General features: G+C 32.0%; 1 protein-coding gene across 5 annotated transcripts in view; it reads right to left on the bottom strand.

Moving 5' to 3' along the window:
* Positions 1 to 16274, bottom strand: part of spir (spire type actin nucleation factor) — a 137504-nt gene that overhangs the window by 73971 nt on the left and 47259 nt on the right. For all 5 annotated transcript variants that reach the window (XM_085186906.1, XM_085186987.1, XM_085187097.1 and 2 more), the window contains exon 2: positions 16007 to 16044. In XM_085186906.1, coding sequence (XP_085043032.1) covers positions 16007 to 16044 — 38 coding nt within the window. The remainder of the gene's footprint in view (positions 1 to 16006; positions 16045 to 16274) is intronic.

Here is a 16274-nt window from a genome sequence, read left to right as displayed (position 1 = left end):
ACGATGATCGATGGCCGGAGCAGCAGGTCGGGTGAGAACAGGTTATACGGCGCGTAACCACCGCATCGTAAATCACAGCTTACGATATCGTAAAAACCGGGCAATAAAGCACTAAGGAAAGTCCTCGATTGCACCCGTATACAACGTTTACTGAAACTAGGATAACTACTGTGCAAATTACTAGCTTGCTGCTTCAAGTCTGTGGGGATTTTTTAAGGATTGTCTGTCATACACTCATTTGGAGCATATAAATAAGAAATCTAAATATATATTAATAGTACCTAACTTAATTATTGTTGGAAACAAATAATGACAAATATACATTAGTTTTCTAAGCGCCCGTAACAAAAAGTATTAACTTGATGGAACAAGTGTTTATTCACCGCCCAAAATTGATTAAAAAATTTCCAAACGATCTACACATTCAGTGATTACTTATAGAAAACATTAAAACTGTCCTAAATACAAGTGAAAAATTATTCTGAGGTAAAAAAATCTCAAATTTTGTTGTAAGTTTTGTTATAAACACAAAATTTTATTGCCCGATACGAAATTCGAACTGGCAAATACCACTGCAAATATCCAACATTATTAAAATAAACCTATAAAGACTGCGGTAGAAACATAAAACGACTGTTTAGTCGAAGGCGATATCAAATTAACATGGCAAATACTAAAAGGTACACTTTACGAGCGTCGTCTCAGTGTTCAATTATGGGTATTAAAATGATCCGCTGAGAAATTCTGTCCCCCTGCAAATAAAATCTCGACCGTGACTTAACAGTTTAGTGACTTTCGTTAAATAGTTTTATTACTTAGAAACTGTTCGAGTCGATACTAATTGACGTTTAATGTTCATAGAAATTATAAAAAATGTGTACGTACGACCGAATGAATGATATGCTAGAGAAATATTTACCAATTTTAAAATATTTTTTTTATATTGTAAATGTTTAGGAAATGCAATGCATGGCATATGAAATTAACTTTCCATCTTCATCCTTAGCAATACTGAAAAATATTTAAATTATAAAAAAAATATCTACCAAAAGCTTTAAACCTTTACTCATATTATAGCAAATCACCGTCCCTATATAACAAGCTTTAGAACTAACAAAATCAACCCAATTTAGCTATAGTATACAAAAAAAAAACAAAGATGTAACACATAGATGCAAAATATATTTTTCTCTTGTTCATTACATGTACAAAGGCTGAGATGAAAGTGATTGAGTTCGCTTTCTTCGGGCGCACGTTACGTCTGTCCAGTATAATTGACAGTTGCTGAGCTTTTAGAATGCTTTTAATTTTTTCAAATTTCACCCGCATTTGGAAGAGAATACATACTTTCGAACCGAATTGGCATGTGTTGAAGATTTAATTGTGGGACACAAAGCTTTTTAATCTGATAAGCGATATGGTTTCTTTTTCATTCTTTCGTAAACTTATCGCGTAAATATCGAGTCTGTCCGCAATCTGAAAATGAACAGTACTGAATTGAAACAGTTACAATATTTTATATATCACACTAGTGATATATTAATTAAGTATTTAAAGAGATTTATTTAAGTTAATACTAATTAACTTAAATAAATCTCTTTAAATACTGAGAGTTTGACATCAGACAATTCACAGCTGAAACTACGCTGCGTAGGCCTGAAATTTGGGATATAGGAAACTTTAGAGAAGTTGTAAACGAAAATTCCAGAAATTCTTACGGAAGTTCCCGTTTTATAGCTCACAAAACGACGTGTGGGCGAGCAAAGCTGTCATTAACGAATTCATTAAAGACTTGTACTTCCATTAGATATGTTTTAAATTTATAAAATTAGTTATAAATGTCTATAATTAATCACAAATTAGCTCTAATAAGCGTATAATCCATATAAAAACCAACCGATGACACAGGTGCGTTTGAATGCACACGCAGCGGAAACTCGCAAGGGCGCGGTGCTCACCCGATTGTGACCCGCCACGCCGCGCGCCGCCCGCGCCGTGACCGACCGACGACATGTAGTGTATTGACACTGTGACATACATACATATTGACGTAATATATGTATACACAGAATTGGATGTACAAATTGTATGCGCATTATATTTAATAGGATAGTTTGTTGAATAATTTTGACTTTTATTTGTATTTAAAACCCATTCTCCTTCAGCAGAGATAAGAAAATAAAATATTTTTTATTGACCAATTAATATCTTGTTTTTCTACAATATAATTTTGAACAACTCATCAAATATCCGTCGTCACCTTTCTTTTTGTAATACAAAAACACAAATTTCAATAATTATATATGAAAACTATTAGGTACTAGGTACTAGGGCTACAAATTAGGTAAAATCAATTTCACATATACATACCACGGTGAAGGGAGCAGAACGGAAGCGCTAGGGCTGGGCGAGACGCGCCCGCGCATCTCGGGCCGCCGCGGTTTATTGACATTGTGACATACATTATTTTTATTATACCGAGAATGTGTGTCACTGACATCTACTACAATTTTAACACTCGCGTCTTAGATAGAGTATCAAAAATTTTGAATAAAAAACTTTACGACTTAATTTAAGATGGCAAAAGGAAGGAAAACAGCGGGATAAAATAATGATAAAATTAATTTAAAAAAAGTCTTAAGCTACGTTGCTTTTAGGATTTTTTTTATTAACACACTCACACAGATTGTCGATTCAAATTTCAATTGGGGTAATATTAATATTTTGCTGCTTACCTTACCAAATCACATATATTTTTGTTAGATACAATTACATTGTATTGAGACGTTTAAAATAGACTTTTGACAATATCCAAACTCCAGATGTTAAATCCAAATCAAAGTTTCAAATATTGCCATTTTAAAATATAATAATAAAATTTTTAATACCAAATTAAAAAGCTTCGTTTTTAAAAAATTATAATATAAAATGACTTTTACATTTTGAATTAACTTTCATTTAGTTCACGTTGAAACAGTATATTTTATAGAATGAAATTCATATCGACCCTTATTATAGTAAACATTCAATTATACGATTATGATCGAAAGTATAAATATTTTCGCCTTCGCCGCAATTACCGAGATAATCATCAAAACTTTTTGGTTATCAAAACTATCAGCAATATAACGCTACATTTTATTCGAAGCAACCGTGTTTTTTTACCAAAACTAATTACAGACATAGAAAGTGAACTTAGTGATAAGACACTCCGTTCCCAGGTTTTGCCTAATATTGTCTAAGCGTCCAATTTTGTCGCCGTACTTTTGTCTTGTTACTAGAGCGAAGAAAATGAATATAATTCATTCCCCCGAATCGTAATCGAACCCACAACTCACGTTTACAAGCAGACGTTGTACCCAAACAACTCCAAAAACGTAAATTACTAATAAACATTAACTTCTTAAATATTTATTAATGCAATGGTGCGAAAAAAGATAATATCCAAGATATCCATCAGAATTCGCGTGTGCCATTAACCCAGATCAGACCTCAGCACTGGATTCCGCGAGTGAGAGTCATAATGTTTACAATAAACTTGGAAAGCCATTCTCCATTTAATAAGCCGGCGGTAGGAGGATGGCATTTTTAAATGGGGTGCGATTTCCGTTGTTTACAATTAAATACACTTAAGGTGCGATTGAAGACGACAGGTACGTAAGCGCTTTACGATCGTAGAAAAGAAAATATTTAGATGTAATATCTTGATGACATACGTCATATATAGGAATTGGGATGTAAATGTATATTTTGTACGTAGGGTGCAGGTTCATATATTAGTTTATTTAATAATAGAATATATTATTACGAAAATGCTGCCTCCGATTGTAAACAGACAGACAGTTGTGAGTTCGATGCTTACTCATTTTCTCGGCATGATAGAACCCGCGATTTGAAATCCGCCATTCTAGCACCTAAATATTAAATAAAAAATAATGAAAATATGCAATCAGTTAAAAATAATTACGCGTAAACAATAGTTCTAAAGTCAGTGTTCAGAGGTAGTGAAAAGTAAGCAGCAATAAACCTCACGAGACAATGCCACAGGTGTGAAGAGAGCAAGTCGCCCGACCACTTGTCCGATCATTTGGGCAACCGGTCAGTGGGTTGCTACTTGCAAACCGTGAATGAAAGAGGTCATTCAATTTACATACAATGTAAGAATTTTACTTTTTTCTTATAATAATTTCCATTCAATCTGTTAGTTATTATACTTCGAAGCGCTAGTTATATTATGTTCAATGAAATATTAATAAATTTAAGATCTATCCATCTTAGTTAATTATACTGAATTACTTAAAGTCAACCCTACTAAATATGAATTATAGTAGAACGCAAAAACAAATTAGCTAGCCGTCGTTGGACACAATAATTACATATCCGATGTGAAGCCTACAAGCACCTCTCACCGCAACGAGGCCTTTAATTTGTTCAAAAAATTCTACATCAAAATTTCTCACGGTTTAATTTTTATAGGAACGATTTAATTTGACACGGATGGTTTGAGACGAGACTTAAAGGATTTTTTCCTTTCATTTTAGATTCTAATAACTAGAAAAACAACGATAAAAAGCAAATAGCCGTGAAGTTTGCTCTAATGATAATAACCTATCCTTACCCTAATAGGTTTTATTAAGTAAACGTGACTCTTCTATAAAAAGCAATAAAACTACTGGCTCGATTCATATGTTTTTTGTAGAATTAAACATTCTATATATTCTGTATAGAAATACTGAAACTTCAGGTTTTCCCTTATTTCTCGATTTTATCTCTGTGGTCGATTTTATCCCTTTTGAATAATATTAACAGTACCGAGACTACGTACGACCAGTAATAACAACACAATTGAGCCATCCTGGCAATATAAACAATGGTTTCCCCAAAATGAGTACATAATTATGAAACACGCTAAATAACTCCAAATTTTCTTATTGTCGAGTGCTAAGTGCAACAGCAGAATCAAAAAGAGAAAACCATGAGAAATTATATTTAATTATACAAATTCCCGTCATGACGCGGGTAATATAACAAAATTATATAATTAGCGATTAAAAATGTTGATAGCCAAATTAGGTGTAAGTCATATCCGGACAATTTAAATAAAAGCTAAGAAACCGTACTTGGTGATGAAGCATTTATTTCTCTCTATATCTTAACAATTATAAACTCGACATTTCACTGAATGGGCGTCGCCAGCTTTCCTCCGTGTATATTTTGTTAGGATTTTCTAACAAGCATCTAACGTTGAAGCTGTTATTATTCAATTAATAATTTCAATGATAATAACAGTACTGTTTCTTCTATAATAAATATCATATTGAAATTTATAAGAACATTTGAAATTACTATATTTACATGTTATATAAATTAAGCAGTTTATATTTTTTATACTTACAATCTAGTAAATACAAATAAACACGTTTTTAAAAAAAAACTATTATAAATGATAAAAAAAAATATCATAGGTAAAATAATAAATTACAAAATTTCCTGTAAGTTTTTTTAAATATCTTTTTAAAAAGTTCTATAAGGTAATTAGGTACTAATATTATGTCACATGTGACTTTTCTATAAAATCCAACTTTAACAACAATCTCACGGGATTTCGCATTACTTTCTACGGATATAGTTTGACTGATTTATTATATTAATGTTAACGATTTGCCAAAAACTAGTTAATAAATTAATTTAACTCGAAATTTAAATTGTATAGTAGCTTAAACATCAACATTATAATATAGCTGATAAAAAAGATACAAAAATAAAAGAATTACTTTAATTACAACGAAATTACATGTACATACCATATTCCCACTTATATCACTTTTTTTTTAAATATTTTTCTTTTCAATACAAATGTATATTGTATATTCATAGATATCTATAAAACAAAGAATCTATTTGACTAATTGGCCAATCATAATGGAGACAAGGACAAAAACACCTGCAAATTAATTATATCAGCTGCCACACATCTTGCGTGCATTCCTCCCGAGCACCTGCCTATCGCAAAAACGGTAATCAGCCAGCGTATGATGGCACTGATGGTATTACGTCCGTTATGCGACAAGTGCCCGTAGAGTGGAGACTCCGTCGACCACCCACAACTTTGCCTGTGTTAGACATTCTAGTATACCAGGAAATAAGATAAATTCCGACATCATACTCTATCGATCTACAGTATTTTTTTTGTTTCCAAGATAAATCAGGGTTGTATAGGAAATATTATACGACTATTTAACGACAATACCAAGTACCATAGGCTCCGCCACTTGGTATTGTATATTGTAAAACATAGGTTTTATACATATAAAAGCACTTTGATGATAAGTTGAGCGGCGATGAGTTCCGTCTACATGCAATGTCTCCAATTAAAGCGGGATCCGGAGAACGGAGTGTTTTGATACCCCAGGTTCAGGCCTTCACTGCTATATTCTAAATAAAGCATGAACCTATAATTGTAAAGATGTGCTACGTATAAATTTTTCGACAGTAAAATAACTCAGATTATTTCATCCAGTGGGATCCGTACCCACAAGTCCCACAACCATCACCTGCAACAATACAATTGCTAATATAACAAAAGAAGCGCTAATAATATATGCTACAGGTGTAAGCAATTTAACTAATGGACTAATTAGCAGAAGTTACCACAAGGTCGTATAATAAATACGACAAGACAAAACATAAGTGCTACGTAAGTAAGAAGCTATGTGACTAAGCGACATGCATTGCCTAATAGGTAAAGGTAAAGATAAAGATAATTATTTAAGATGCATCAAGCGGTAACGTTCCCACGTTTCGCAAACTGGCGATAAACCTCGAACAGACAAAGGAGCGAAAACAGATGCCTTAGACGATAAGGAGACAGTATCGGCGACAGAGTCGATAGAAAGCGCATTCTGTCTTTACTGTCGCCGATGCATATAAGACTAGGTTTAAAGTGATAATAGATGTTAGCGAGAGAAATTTCGCTAATAATAAACAGATTTCCGATAGGATGTTTTAGAACGGGTTGCTGATTGATGATTGTGAACAACAAATTGAGCTACTTAAAAGGAATTCTTTGTAAAATTTACCACGATATTAATAATTTGAATAGAAGTTACTAAGCTTTTTGCATTTTTTCCAAAAGAAATTGCTATTTAATCAACATAATGTAAGTAAAAAAAAAAATAGAACTTTAGATGAATGAAAATTTGCAATTCATCTCAATCCCGTTGCTAATGTACTAAAATGATTTCATAGTTTATGCATGTTTTAGCTTATATGTTATATATATTTAATAATAGTTTTTGTATCGCTGCCGCTAGTGATGTCAACATCTTAAATAAAAAAACATTTCCTATTAGTGACTATGAAATTCATAAGACGTTTCAAATTATCATAAGCTACTAACCGATCAGTAACGTATTTTAACGGTCACTCGACCGGTTCTCGCCAATCAAAGATGAATCGCTGTATCAACAAATGTGACCGGTTTTTTTAAAATAAAAAAGCGAAATAGTTCAAAGCAAATACTAAAGACTAATTTTAATTGTATATCTTCTAATATATTCTAATATTATTTTTAGATCATCAGGTCAATTAAAGCTTGGAGTTAGGTTATAAGCAAAACTATAAATATCTCAAAATTTAATAATATTTTACCTACTTTTCACGGAAGGCCCCTAGAGTAATTTTTTTATAATGCCATAATCGATGTTAACTGTGATTATGAGGAAAATAGACGATAAGAAATGTCTTTCCCATTACGTTATCGATCGATAAAACTCAACGATGTTACAGATAATAATAGAGATTGTACTACCTTCCGCAAAACAACGAGCGGAATAAGTAATGTGAGATTAATTCTTAGTACAAAAACTGTAGTTATTTTTACACCAGTAATCACAGCGCAATCTGAAATGAAGCAAGAAATAAATACAACAATTTATACTCTTTTCATTATGAAAGTATAAATTATAATTTTTATTACTACAAAATACAACTTTTTTTGAAAAAAAAATAGCACACAAACGCTAGCTTATAACACAGCGGCGTTACGTTTACACTTTATTACAGAACACTTTTCCGTGGAAATGTGAATAATAGAGGAAATGTAGCGGTCGATTGGTCACACGATCTCGGACAGTTGTAATTTTCACGTGAACCCCCGCGCCGCCGCAAAACTAACCACGGAAGAGATTATTCATCTTTCATCGTGGTCTCGTTAACGTGACGACTTCTACACTTAACAATTTGTGAATTTTTCTCGATAATATACAATTACTAACGTATTAATTGCGTTTTAAGATAATATTTGCATCGTAATTCACTAGATTTTCGTGATGGCGAGAATAAGCCACAGTAGCAACAAACATTCTCTACAATATTTAGAATATTCGTTTATTCCACAGTCAAAGGCAATACTAGTTGACATTCTCTGAAGAGATATCAATATTCTCAGAAATGTGAAATACTCATGATCCAATTCGATATTAGAGACAGCCATAAAACAAGAGAGTATCGCAAGGGCGCGTCAGCAACCGTTAGATAAGTTATGTGCGTGGCCGCGAGCTGGGTTTCTGTGCCGATGCTGTTCGAAGGTCCCCATTTATGTGAATGGGCGTGATGAAATTGATACAGGGCTTTTTAGATTTACGAGCGTGGGGCTCTCTCGTGAGTGCAACGTGCATTTTCTACGTTTTCTAGGATACGTGCAAAGCAGGTAAATATTACGTAAAACGAAAAAAATCTAATTTTGTTTAAAAATATTTAAGCTTATTTTTTAATTGTCGAGTTCGGCGCTCCGTTCTCTCTGGCTCTCCTACTAAGTGTAAACCGTAAAGCTTAATTGACTCTCTCTATCATAAATATACTTTTATATTGCAAACATTATATTACAATAGGTTTTTTTCTTAGATTTTCCTACAATGTTCTCCACGAGTGCCACACTGAATTCCATCGAGTTCGCTGTCTTCGCACGTGCCAGAACATCCTCCATGAAATCGATAAACAACAACCGCAAGTGTCTTATCTTATGATCAGGTTTGCCACCAAACCTTTGATGTTGCCGACTGATATCCGACGCGACGCTAATTTATCGAACCTATATAGCAATATCGCCATTTTATGAAGCGTCAATGGTCTTCTAGGCTTTAAAAATAAACAAAAAGTTGTGGATAATTAATGTTTTACAGCAGTTATATTTTTTTATTTCTATTTATTGAATATATTGATAAAGAAAAAACTACTATCATTAATGTGTTTGTAGCATAATCAAAACTGCTTATCATCAGAAATAATTTACAATTTACAAAAATGTAATTCCTTGCACACGTTTTCACACACGATCATTGTCATAACATAGCGTGTGTTAAGTCACTTATTCTAAGAGTACGCTGAACTTTCGCGCACCAATAAAAAGCGAGCGGCTGGCCTTGACCGTGCGCAGGCGCATGGCATCGTAGAGGCGGCTTGTACGTGCCGACTGCCGTGTGATCGCGGCAGCAATTACGTGAATGCGCTGGTGCTACCACATATTATTGATTTAAATATCGATCACCGAAATATATATAAGTAATTTTAATCGTTTTTGATCAAATTATATATTATTAGTTTTTACAATTGAAAATATATTTTTTTCAAAGGCTTTTTATTAATACGCGTATTCATTGTCAACATCACAAAAACGATGTTAATCGTACTCCACAAACAGCTAATCCAGAACAAGGTCAAAAATGATCACAAGGAGTTGGGAGCGGACAATGGACCACCATTCGAAGCGCGGACCGTGGGAGTGATCTTTGAGACACTTAGACAAATGTACAATAGTAAAACCAAAGTATCTACACGTAACAAAATTATGTATATATTTGAAAAACAGCCGTAGATCTTAACAATTAAGTGTTAAAGATCAAATTGGCGTGAAAAATCATAAATCAGCTACAAATATTATTTGGTAGATGTTAGATTCTGAGATACCAAAAACGGTATTCGTGTATATAAAACCAATTGGATAAACTGAATAGGTGTGACAAATGTTACAAATCTTTTATTCGCTTGTTTTAGACGGTGGTAATATTTTTATGGTAAAATGCGAGAGAGTAAGTGTCATATCACTTGTTTGTTATGGGTACCACTATGGGAACGAATAACTAATGGCATTTTGGAGCTATTAAAAAAACTAAAAATATACTTAAAAAATATAGATATATTTCTATAGAAAAATTAAGTTCTTCTCCAATTCCGATAGTAGGGTGTAGCGATGTAACTGTTACTAAGATTTCTAGCTGTAACTTGGGAACTTATTAGAAGTTTTATCATCTCGTAACGGTTGTTCTAACACTGTATTCGCTACGAGCTTTATCATAACTCGTATTATACACATAAACATTAATAAGTTAAATTATTTAACTACGCTAATTTCCAAATCACTAAAACAACAATGTATATACGAGTTTTAAAAACAAGAAATATATTCTTTTATTAAATATATATTAGAAAAATATATACAAGCAAAAGTGATATTTTAAAATATATTCTTTTAGGTAACTAATGAAAATAAAGTTGCATATGAAAATAATTAAGGTTAAATACTAAAAACATTTCTTGAACTAAAATACATTTCAATGTAATATCTCCAATTATTTTCACCTTAAAAACTACATAGCGTGCATGAAAATGGCTCTATAATGTTGAAAATTGTTAGATACTGCAATGAAGTAATAAAAGGCAAGGGCTCGAACATTGCCAAGTATGTATGTACGAGTACGTGCCTGGGGCGTTTACGCTGCAGAGTTAGTGACGCCAAACGACATAAGTTGTAGCCTGTTAAATATAATGAGTAAGCTTATCAACGATCTTGCGGATTCTACCGCTATCGCATTTTTCTATGGCTATATACTTTTTTTCCATATGCTACCTATATTGGATAGATTGAAGGATTCTAGTGTCACAAGACATACCGTTATCCTATTTCCATCCATTTTCGAGTGGTGGCATGGTGAGTGATCGAACTCAACGCCGCCCCTTGTCTTTTTGTAGCAGAGCGAGGAAATCAAAACAGTCAATTCCCTCCAGTAGGATTCAAATCCACAATCATCGCGTGTACAGTCGGATATATTTACTTACATATAACAGAAATATTTAAACGTTATTTAATTTTTGCTTTAAATAACGTAAGTGTAGTGGAGACTCGCCGTGCTTTCCAAAAATCTATAACTGTTCTTTAACTTTCACTGTTCATATAAGTATATAAATATTATGATAATGTTGGCTGGATATGTATTGATATTTTTCTTTAGATTAAAATAAAAAATATTAACATATTTATATTTGCGTATGTTAATGCATAATTCTAATTTAAAACTATCGATAATGTATTATTATTTTCTTAAATAGGACATTAAACATTCTTACACCTATACAATTCTTATTAAATAAATATAAATATAATTATAATTACACTTTTTCTGTCTGTATAAGTAAATAGCCAACAATAATAACACGTCATAACAATTAATAATAATGTATGAAGTGTAAAAATAAAATAAGATATAAAATAAATCTATTTTTATTGCTTAGATTAATCATAAATTTAAGAAATACAAACATAAAATGAGCAAAATATTGTAAATAGTAGCGCAAGGAGATAGTGACCGACTGCGCGACGGGGGCTGTGGGTTCGATACGCACTCGGGGAAACGATAATATATTTTTTTTTTTTTTAATTTGCCTGCTTTAGTAGGTAGAAGGAATTAAAGAAAAAAGTAAATGAAAAAATCGCAGAACAAAATGAAACAAAGTTCGAATCAAAAACAAACGACTTTAATTTAACATTGACAACAGGTGACCAGAAGAAGATCAGACAACCTCTAAGTATCCACCAAGAGAAGCACCTTAACATTCTAAGCACATACAAAAAACATATAAAACCATTGACGACATCAAATTGTCTCCAAACACATTATAAGTCAGCCCTTGAAATTCCTAAGCAACGTTCCAAAACGCAAAGAAAAACCCTACCACCAGCAATTTAAACATCATTAAGAACGGACAGTCGGTGGAACAAAGCTACTGAATTATCTTACGAATTAAATACTTGAAGCTTTAGAGTTAAAGGAACAGTGTATTTAGAATTCTCTCACGAGCTTGCGGTTTGTTGAACGACGTTGTTATATTTTGCAGTGGATACTTGTCGTTCGGTCGACATGTTGGACGTTGAATATAAACATATGTTTAATAATATATTTTATATTTTTTTTATTTTAGCACGGCAAGAGATATAGTGTTCCGGCACTTCGTTCCCAATGCACCGTTCAATTTTCGATACATTGCGTGTTTATAAGCAGAGTTGAACGCCGCGTTTTGTCTTGTCACCGCAGAGTAATGAAAATAAGTAATTGGAAATGGTAAACGAATCCACAACCGTCGATTATATAATGAAATTCATTGACAAGCTTCCACTATATAGATACTCGTAGATATATTAGACGTTTCTTTTACTGGAGATTGTAAAATATTGTAAAAAATAATTGTTCCATGCAAAGTCACATTTGCAATGCAACGAAAAAAAACATATAAAAAAAAATTCTCAAACAAGTGTCCATTGCTCTACAGGAAGTTATTTGAATGAGGATACGGCCCGTAACGGATATTAACGTTACATAATTTATTTGGAGATCACCAATCACAATGTCAAATGAACGAAATTGTTAACGAAAACAAAAGAATTATGTAGAACGAAAACAAAGAAGACGAGAGCGGGCCGTTTACCAATAAATAACTCTAAGGAAGATTGAGAGATGACTTGATGAATTAAGACTATGATCCTAAAAATAAGCCGTGAGCTATGAGATAATGATCTTATGAGGCTTTTTTTCAGTTTCACGCTATATCTCGCATGCAGCAGGTTAGGCAGAGGGACTCTAGTGTTAGGACACTCCACTGCCCACGTTCCTCAGAAGTTTAAAATAAAAAAATAATAATAGGTGGACCAAAAATTATATTAAAAAAATATATTAAATCTATTTTTTAAAAACTACCGCTTTATAATAATTGCATTTTATATATACAAATAATATATATATATATATATATATATATATATATATATATATATATATATATGCAATTATATAAAAATATAAAAATAGTGTCAAAATCCGATAACTTATCTAAACGGATTATATCAAATATCAAAAAACTTAACTGATTTCTCGTAAGCAACTAGATTATAATGTTACAAGCAAATTAAATAATTATTGACATATCTCTAATAGCGTGAAGACTAAACATTGTATTTAGTAAGTTTATAAGGCTTGTGTGCCAGAGCTAATGCACAAACCAGTTGCGAACTAGGCGACGAAGGTAACAACGTCTTTTATCTAATTAATAAATTATTAAATAAAAGATTTTTTTTCATCTTCATGCTTCATTCTTCATATAACATAGTAGGTAGAGGAAATGTAGGGTTAAGATACTCCGTTCTCCACTCACCGCCCAATTTTAGCGGCGAAACTCAACGCTGCGTTGTCTTGTTACCCAGAGCAAAAAATTGGGAATAATTCACTCCCCCGAGTGGGAATCTACCGTCGCGAAAAAACCTTACTTTCCTGTAAATTTGAAAAGGTTAACTGACGCAGCAAGAAAACACGGCCTTTTAAAATTTAATTAAATCTTCGAAATAAATTTTAAAACGACTTTAGTAAAATGTAATTTAACAACGTATATCATTTATACAAAAAAAAACACAACAATAAAATTAAGCTTTAAATCGAACCCAACCGATTTTTGTGAATGATGAGAAATATCTATAATATGTATAATAATTAATTAATACAATTATTTATCTTGACAAAAAGCCCAAACAAAAATATAGTTAAACTTAAAAATAATCGATTTACTTTCGCCCGATCAATTCTTATCGGAAAAAGTAACCGAGCGGGTGTTTAGTTGTGTTGTTTCCTTTGCAAGGTTCCTGCTCCGCTGAATACGCTGCCACTTTGTATAGACTGCAGCAGACTTGTTGGAATGCTGCGAATTATGTTCACTTTAATTCGGTTGGATTACATTTCATTCACCGCAAACTGTGATTGAACTCTGATTGCGCGTATCCTTGAGAACTAGTTGCAATAAGGGCTCTTCGTCTTGAGGATAGTGAGTTATCTAAGAGCTGATCATTAAATTGAAATGTTGCAAGTGTTTTTTTTATATTAGTAAATAATGAGGTAGAATCATTTATTTCTCATTTATTTACGGTATTAATCAATTGTTTTCCTATATCGAAACTAAAAAATATAGTTATGTATATTTTTTACTGTCCTTACTTTTGTCATAAGGGTTTCATGTAAAAAGAAATTATATAAGATGGAATGAAAAAAGAAATAAAAAAACGAAGATAAAATTAGAAAAAAAATAAGATCATAATATTTAGAAACCAATACAATAAAAATTAGAAACGTCAACCATGAGCTCGTCCTTTTTTTTCCTTAATGTAAACACATTAAATAATAACACATTAAAAAAAATTGTAAAATTGCAAGATCACGTTCATCGCACATCAATATTCCAAAAAAAAAATCCGCGATTTCACTTTCTACTGTCAATCTAATTAATATCTAAAGTAATCTGAATTATAATTTTAGACTACATTTTTTTTTTAAATGAGAAGGCTTTACTTTCGAAATTAACAAATACTTAATAGTTAACTCTTTACAACTCTCTCCATATTGAAAATGAATGGTGGTTGGTCATTGACAGAAACGATTAAATGTTAACTGACTGTTAATTTTAATTTAAGCGTAGTGTTGTTTTACTGAATTAAACACAATATACCGTCGAATTGCCGAAATTCTGAGGCATTGCGTATAGATTGGCGGAACTCTACGCCGCACGTTGCCTCGTTACAAAAAAAAATCTTTCCTCCGAGCAAGAATCAAACACACGTGTTGAATGTACGGAATTAGCGGTACGTATCAGTGGTTCTGGAGATATGAGGTAATAAAGAATATTACATACATACACACAAGACTCACGCGAAAAACATAACCCTTCCTTAGCAGTAGGGAAAAATTAATTTATCATTTTGGAATTTAAAACAGTGTATGAGCAGACTCTATTATATAATACAGATATAATATGTTCTAAAAAAATATTTTGTTTTAACTATTACGATTTAGAATAGTAAATTATTATTTCCTTTTAAATTATACTCTCGCTATTAACATCATCTAAACAAACACGTACTAAGTACTACAGTTGAAGCTGACGTTATAATTTGTCTAGGTCATTGTAAGACCTAATTTATTAAGAAATATTTCTTCATATTTAGTTACAAATTATGCTAAGGCGTCAATTTTCAGTAAATCTCGCCTGGTTTTACAGCTTCCAAATTCAACCTAAACTTATCGTGCACATTGACAAAACTAGTAAATAAATGTCGTTATCATCATTTAACAACAAATCCACTGCACCTAATAAATGTCATAGTAAAACTTAAAATGTTAGTAAAAGTGTAATAAACAACTTGTAATCCTTTCTCAAGATTAGATGGCGCAAACACGATGTCCTCTGATAACGTAATTAGGCCATATTCATCACCAAGCCCAAAAACTTCACCTAAATTATATCTAATCTTCTTATTTAAACATAAAATCATTAATGTTATGAATGCTAAAATTAGTTTATTTGTATTAAATCTATCATGAAATTTTGTTCTTAAGACTATTCATATTCTCACAGGAACTTTTAAAAATGCGTATTGACGAAAACACAGACGTAGCTGCGGGCAAAACTAATACATATAATATAAATACACCCACTAACATGTCCATATAAAATAATCGACATTATACCTATATTTGCACAGTTCCGCCTTGCGTATCCATATTTGCAAACGACCTATCTTGTCAAAATCTTTTGACAGATGTTGAAAAGGAATGGTATTATTTTTGCGAAACAAAGACCTACCGACACGCATACTATGAAATATGAATACAAATTTTATACTATATTTACTTACCTCGTGTTCCGTCTTAACTTTTTCTCTGCTGCTGTCATCTGAAACAAAAAAAATTTTTCAATGTTTTATTTCACAATTCTTTATTATTTGAAATGAAATTGAAGTATTCTGCTTTAGGAGCACCATTCTGGTAAATGACTTCGTAGTCAAAGTCATCATTTACCAAAATGTATATTATATGTGTCAATTTAACAACTGTTAAATGCAGTAATATTTATAAACGTTGACGTTATTTATCAGTTGTCTTCATATCATCCAAACTGCATTG

Source organism: Heliconius melpomene, chromosome 1, assembly GCF_056956725.1.
Source record: "Heliconius melpomene rosina isolate 202511_hmr_F chromosome 1, ASM5695672v1, whole genome shotgun sequence".
NCBI lineage: Eukaryota > Metazoa > Arthropoda > Insecta > Lepidoptera > Nymphalidae > Heliconius > Heliconius melpomene.
This window is presented reverse-complemented; position numbering and strand designations above follow the sequence as displayed.